The sequence below is a fragment of the Acyrthosiphon pisum genome, chromosome A1 (genome assembly GCF_005508785.2).
Source record: "Acyrthosiphon pisum isolate AL4f chromosome A1, pea_aphid_22Mar2018_4r6ur, whole genome shotgun sequence".
Classification (NCBI taxonomy): domain Eukaryota; kingdom Metazoa; phylum Arthropoda; class Insecta; order Hemiptera; family Aphididae; genus Acyrthosiphon; species Acyrthosiphon pisum.
This window is the reverse complement of record NC_042494.1, coordinates 43,571,434-43,579,489: the sequence shown is the minus strand read 5'-3', so window position 1 is coordinate 43,579,489 and position 8,056 is coordinate 43,571,434. Positions and strand designations below refer to the sequence as shown.

The 8,056-nt window shown below is 26.2% G+C and overlaps 1 protein-coding gene across 1 annotated transcript in view; it reads left to right on the top strand.

Annotated features, from left to right (window-relative positions):
- The first annotated feature begins 1,209 nt into the window (after nt 1-1,209).
- The window catches only part of LOC100166915 (PDZ domain-containing protein 2), a 72,900-nt gene continuing 66,053 nt past the window's right edge, over nt 1,210-8,056 (top strand). Inside the window, exon 1 of the mRNA XM_029487088.1 lies at nt 1,210-1,419. Within this exon, the coding sequence (XP_029342948.1) occupies nt 1,396-1,419 (24 nt within the window). The 5' untranslated portion in view covers nt 1,210-1,395. The remainder of the gene's footprint in view (nt 1,420-8,056) is intronic.

Sequence of the window (8,056 nt, the reverse complement as noted above, 5' to 3'; positions counted from 1 at the left end):
CAGTAAAAAAATAACACATAAAAATATTTGGAATATATCGATCATTTATTATCATAAAATGGTAATCATAATAGTAGGTAATAATAATAATAAAATCATGATCAAACAATAGTTAGAAATTGTTAATTAGTTTAAAACCATTACAGATTAGGTAATTAGATAAATTAATTAGATAAAGGTGTAACCTTTTACCCTTATATTATATATTATCAAAGGTACACACTAAACCACACACAACAATCATAAGTATCATTTGAAGTTCTTATACCTTATAAATTATCGTCAAAATGTCACACAAAACGTAATATTCTATTTCGGGGATTCAATTTTTACAGTATTATATCAACACAAAATATGTATTAACATAGTAATATAAAATATTATTGTTAATTATTCCTTCTAAGGTTTTTTTTTATTTTTATCTATTACTTAAACTAACTTGGGGCAGTGTATATAATTTTTGGCAATAATATATAATTGTTTAATTACGTTTGTAATTAAATATTAATTATAGATACAAATTAATGTTTAAAAAATATTTATTGAGTAATATCGTAGTCTGGGGATTTTTTTTCCGATTACCGGTTATTTTTCGGTGACTAAATTTCCAGGGATATTTATCAGATAAATCATTTATTTTATAATTTATATAGGATCGTTTAAATGCTGATGATTAAAGGCACGTTTTTATGGTTTTTTTATTTAACAAAGATTACTAATAGAGACAAATATAAAATTTAAGGAATCAAAAATATTAGGTATTTAATACTTAAAAAAGTGTTTGAATATTTTTTCTCAAATATATTAGAACACTGTGTAGTGTATAATAACTATAATATAAGGTTTTAAAGTACCTGTGTAACCACTAACCTACTATGTATACTGTATAGGTATATAAACATAATATAATCTACCTAAATCATTACACATCCTAGGACAGCTGTCTGCGATGGGCCGCCATTAGCCGATGACTCGGCCGGTTGGCGTGTATAACACTACATATATATTGGTACATAATAGCCGTACAGCTCAGTACCTGTATAAAGTAATCTATATATGATATATTATATGACACAAATGGAGTAGGTAGGACAGGTAGGTAAAATAATAATAGGTACGCACGAATAATGTAGGACATCGATGTGACGCGCTCGAGACTATAGGTACACGCTATACACTATAGCATACCTATAGGTACTTATTTCAGTATCACAGGTATGGGTGAAGCGAGAACACCCATGTGTATTGCAATTCAGTAGATATAGGAAGTAGAGTTCCATGCGATCGTATAGTGTAAATGTGTAATATTATACTAATGGTAACTTATTATAGTAGTATTTAAAGTTTTTTGGTTTTTTTCTCAAGTGCTCTTGTGATTCGTTTTAAAAATAAGACATGTTCAAAACGACCGATAAAGAGGTAACACATTTACTTTCGATAAAATAATAAAATTAGCTAATAAATAATAATAATATAGCATACATTTTATAATCTACTAAATAGTATAAAGTCAATGGTAATAGTCAGTGTAACACAGTAATTCGTTCTTAATGCTAAATAAGTATACCTAGGGCACGTGCGCATAGAAAAGAATTTAATGTTTAATAGGGATTGGGGAATATTCAGACTATAGTACCTACTATCTATAAACCTATGAAAACGTAATTATGGCTTTATTTAAATATATTGTTCTTAGTGTTTATTGTTTAGATATAATATCATATTCATACCAATATAGGTATATACGTATGTATATTCCTATTCTAAAAAGCCCAAAATAAATAAACACTGCAGGTATATTTCAAAAAGTTAAGTACAATGGTACAATCAGAATTTGTATGTGTTCATAATATTCATATAATGTTCATTATATTATAAATTATAATATATTATTTAAATTTTTTCTGTGGATTTTTTTTTGGGCTTTTTTCCGCGATTCGTAATTAATACCTTTAGTAGGTAGGTATTTGATGACGACTTTTTTAAAATATAATATACTTTATTAACAAGTACCTATCAATAAATAAGAATTTATTAATAATATTATTAAATATTAACTAAAACCTATATTTAAAATATTTAAAATAATATCGCATTTACAATAAGTTCAGTCATTATTAAAAATCTCAATAGACTATATAGGTACCTACTTAGTACACTTTTAATTATAATAAAACAACGCTAACCTAAACTGAATTCAGTCGAAGTTACTTTGATTATTATTAAATTCATTGAGTTATATTCAGGCTTAGTCCGGTACATCCGGTTTGCTTAATCGTATAACTGGCTGTTATTTTTGTTACTTTTTATTTTACCATCTATAATTTACCATGGAAACGCACAACTTTAGCTTAAATATTTTACCACGGTGAAAGCTTATACTTTAAGTCAATTATTATTATTGCGTAGGTATACGGTATACCTATGGGAAGGAAATCAAAAGTTAATTAAGTCGTTTCCAGATATAGCTTGTGACTTATGAAAGTAAAATGTTTGTAAAAATGAACAAATACCTACTGAAACGTTTTATTAGGTTTACTGTACACAGTATACAGTACCTATAGTCACTAGTCAGTTAGCCAGTATATAACACACGACATTGTATAATTGCCTATATCTACTTTCCATGTATTGTCAGAGTTATAAAGTTATCTTATTATTAAATCATTTAAATGTTAAACCTCTAGACTCTAATCCAATCGTACCTTCCAAAATATACGATTATATCCAAACAATTAATCAACTATATAACATATTGATATAGATAATATCTATTATCCATTGACCATTTGTACCTACAATAACAGTAGCTATATGACTGATATAGGGTATTTAGACGTCCTCCACTGTGTCTCCACACGACCACACAGCAGAGTTTAGCGGTATACCTACTGGACGTCAGTGGCGGACTGAACTTAAAATTTAAATGACGTCTTTTCATAACTAAGTACCTACCTATTACTATACTGTTATTAATACGATTCTGGCGGGGCGATAACAAACAAATACCTTGGTAAATATCATATTTTGTAATCAGTCATCGTAATAGGTACCTAACTAATAAATATCTATTATGATTTATGATTCACCCATTGACCCATTAGTATATTATTAATTATTATTCATCATATACATATTAAAACATATTCTCTGACACTCAACGTTTTTTAAAGTGATGACCCCTAAATTAGATATTTAATTTTTTCGCGTAACCTAAATATATTTTTCTTATTTTCAGTTTATGTTATTTGTTGCCGTGCTGGTGGCTCTAACTTATTAGTTTTCCACCTCTATAAGGGAGTCGTGAAAACCTAAATGATAGGTAATTGTTGAACTCTTACTATTTAAAAATAAGAATTGTTTTGTCAAATCAATATCAATATTTGAAAATTATAATATTGCTGTTTATAGAATGCAATATAATTAGAATCTCGGTGTTGGAAATTAGAAGAAAAAAATTAGTTTACAGAAAGTAGTACCCATTATTCTTTTGTTCGCATAATTGAGTGATTAATTTGTTTCAAAAAGTAAATAAAAACTATGTAGGTATACATACAATATATATTATGACCTACTTATTGTTCACATAGGTAAATTATCATATTATAATGAATACACGTCGCGATTTTTTCAGCAATTGATGTGTAAATTGAAATTAATATGTAGATGGTTAACGTGTAGGTATAGAAAACCTCGTGTAATGCACATTTCCATAGATTTTAAAATGGTGTTGGTATAGTTATGTTTACACAAAAGTAAAATAATATCTACTACAGTGCCTATAGAATATAGGTATATAATATTTAGGTATACATAATATAGTGAACTGATATGAGAATATAAAATATGTGCAGTGTATACTGTGTAGTGTGTATAGGTAGGTACCCGAAGTACCTATAATATTTTGTTATTCCATGAACTTAAAAAGCATAATTTTAAATTTATGCCGATGTTGTAAATAGGTACGTGACGGGGTTTATGTATTAGGCAACAATGACAATAATTTGTTTTCATTGTTAGACATTGATACACTAACTACATACATTGTATTCCCGTCAGAGCTCAGTTTTAGAAAGTGTCGCAATCTTTCGTTTATAGGAGACTCTGCAGTTTGACAACTATATAGTATATTATATATTTATATATATGTATGTATTAGTTTATTACATAGGTATAGTATGTATATAGAAACTATAATAAAACGATTAAATAAGAATACTAAACAAAAACTAAATTATCTTACTATATACCTACACTATGGCATAGTATACATTACCTATTGTTTAAATATATAGAATTATAAACGTTTGAATTTTGTCCTTCATTATAATTTATAATATACTATTACTATACTATTATATTATATACATTTTATAGTTTCCAAATTATTGTTAAATTTATAAATTCAATATTCAACTTACTGTATGTCTGTATACCGTATTACATCAGCACTAGACTCTCGAGTATTAGGTACCTACATCATATATAATTTTGAATTCATCAATTGATATTTGATAGGTATTATATGAAAATAAGTTGTAACATATACTGCAGTGCGTGTTAATAGTTTAGAAATTTGTTTTATGTCTGCAGTAAATAATATGTTATATATAAAAAGAAAATACCTTAAGTCATCTATTATAATTTTAGGTTGGTATTTTTAGAAATTCTTTCGTATTTCCTTTGATAATTCTTTTTTACAATCTTTTGTAGTAAATAGTTGAAAGAAGAAGATATTCCTATACGACATACGCATATAATATGTATTGTAGGTCTAGCAGACAAGCGAACACAGGTTGCATACAAAATATCTTTTACCAGGGTTAGGTGAATTGTTCTAATTTTTAAATAAATTTATCTCTGAAGCCTGTTCGAGAGGTTTTTTCAATGGAACCCAAATTCTATTACAATAAATTTACAACTAATACCCATTGACAGGTCAAATTAATTACATACTGCTTATCGGTAAACTAAACGTAGGTATTCAGAGAAGTCACTTTTAGATTCTGAACGAAGTGATGAATGTATTGATTTTACAATGATGTGTGTTTTTTTTTTTTTTGTGTCTGACGACAACTTTTGGAGCAGTAAAAATGCTTCGATTTTCAAAAGTTGTACCTTTTCTGAAAGGAAAGTGAATCTAGTTGGTACTTTGGGGGGTCAAAAGTGAAAATTTCCCAATACTTTTCAAAAGCGGCAGGAAAAACCTTAAAAAAATAACGGAAAAACGCGAATTTTTACGCAAAACCAATTTTTGACAAAAACGAAAACTTAATTTTACTGTAACTCAAAAAATAATTATTGTAAGCACTTGAAATTTGCAACAGATGTTTATATTAGCGTTGTCTATACAGGGTTAAATTTTCAAAGTGTTTCGACTTTTTTTGAGCTATTTATAGACAAATGAAATTTTCAATTTTTCTAAGTATTTTTTTTTAAAATAACGATAAAAAATTTTTGGTTGGATAGAAAACTTTGAAAATTTAATACAAGGTTTCTTATAAGTTGTTCTCACAGTGATAAAAAAAAATCCAAAATCGTTTTTTATAAGTGCTTAAAGTTTAAATTTATACGAAATATGTCAAAATTGCGAAAATTTGCAAGTAATTTTGTGGTTGAAAAATCGTAAAATTTTTTTCTTTTATAACTAAGCTTTTAAAATTTGGTACAAGGTTCTCCATAAGTTTTTCTTTAAATATCTGTAAAAAAAACTCAACCGGACTAAGACAAAAAATTTTTAGGAGTGTTTGAAATTTAAATTTTTACAAAACCGCATTAAATAACGGTTTAGCCTCAAACGATTTTTGATATTTGTTATTATTCAAAAAGTATGAGTCGTAGACACTTGAAAATTTTACCAGTTGTTTAAATTGACATTTTCTTTATATAGTTTTATTTTCAAAATATTTCACTAATTTTTAATCTATTTATAGGCAATTGAAATAATCGATTTTTTTTGATTTTTTTTTTATAAATGTTGATAAAAAAAAATTAGCTGGGACAAAATACTTGAAAATTTAATAGAAGGGTCCACATATGTTGTTCTAACTCCCATTCAAAAATTATAAAAATACATAGGCACAATTTTTTTTTATAAGCATTTAAAGTTCAAATTTTGACTAAATACGTAAAAATTACGGCAATGTTCAAATAATCTTAAACAGAAATTCATAAAAGTTTTTCTTTTTAATTCTAAGATTTGGAAATTTAATACAAGGCTCCTAACATATTTTTACAATAGCAGTTGCAAAATAAAAGGAATACATTGTCACAATTTTTATTTATAAGCATTTAAAGTTCAAATTTTGACAACATATTATGTAAAAATCACGAAAATTCGTAAATTATTTTATGCTAGAAATTCATAAAAAATTTTCCTTTTATATCTAAGATTTCAAAATTTAATACAAGGCTCATAATATATTTTTACAATAGCAATTGAAAAATAAAAGAAATATATAGTCACGATTTTTTTTTTATAAGCATTTAAAGTTCAAATTTTGACTAAATACGTAAAAATTACGGCAATGTTCAATTATCTTAAACAGAAATTCATAAAAGTTTTTCTTTTTAATTCTAAGATTTGGAAATTTAATACAAGGCTCCTAACATATTTTTACAATAGCAGTTGCAAAATAAAAGGAATACATTGTCACAATTTTTATTTATAAGCATTTAAAGTTCAAATTTTGACAACATATTATGTAAAAATCACGAAAATTCGTAAATTATTTTATGCTAGAAATTCATAAAAAATTTTCCTTTTATATCTAAGATTTCAAAATTTAATACAAGGCTCATAATATATTTTTACAATAGCAATTGAAAAATAAAAGAAATATATAGTCACGATTTTTTTTTTATAAGCATTTAAAGTTCAAATTTTGACTAAATACGTAAAAATTATGGCAATGTTCAAATTATCTTAGACAGAAATTCATAAAAGTTTTTCTTTTTAATTCTAAGATTTGGAAATTTAATACAAGGCTCCTAACATATTTTTACAATAGCAGTTGCAAAATAAAAGGAATACATTGTCACAATTTTTATTTATAAGCATTTAAAGTTCAAATTTATACGAAATATGTCAAAATTGCGAAAATTTGCAAGTAATTTAGTGGTTGAAAAATCGTAAAAATTTTTTCTTTTATAACTAAGTTTTTAAAATTTGGTGCAAGGTTCTCCATAAGTTTTTCTTTAAAAATAATATATCCTAGACTGACAAATCATCTCCGTTCAGAATCGTTTTTCGTATACAATGATATAATATCATTGGATTCAAATTTAATTCCATCCATTACAGTAACCCACTTGTAACCTACTGTACAGCAGAGCGACATCCACGACTTACCCGCCTTTTTTACTCTTATTATTAAATACCACCTGGGGAGACGAGGAGTTGAATTTTGGGTGCACGCATATTATGTTGTACTGTATTAAAAATAAAACGTGAAGACATTTATCACGTCTTCTAGAGCATATTTCGGTTACTATATAGGTATACGAGTAAAACTAATGCCTAATAATATGTTGTGTCTACAAAAATTAATAGTTACCTATGTATTGCAGTATGGCCAGTATCTAAATTACATAAGTAATCAGTTAGTCAGACGTCGTCAGTATATACTCGTACATACATATCAACGTATATTTCCTTGGATTCATATCCGTATGAATATATCCTCAATAAAAAAAAAAAATAATATAAGCATTTCTAAAGTTATGTGCTGGAGAAATGGTTGAGATTTGGTAAAACCTCAAATTTTTACCTCACAAACATTTGTATGCTGTTTGCAAAGTCAATATTTGTGTGTGTAAATGTTATAAACATAAATCAAAAACTAGTTTTATTTAAACTCAAAAAGAAACAACAAATTTTACAAATATACAATATTTAGAAAATCCTAAAATTAATATTTCTTGAAAACTGTATGTATCTAAGGTTATTTATTTTTAAACTAGAATTTAAAAACTAAATGATTTTGTTGAAAACTGGTGTTACATACATTTTAGTTTTTTTAATCATTATTTACAGTGATAACTTCGCAGCAAAGAT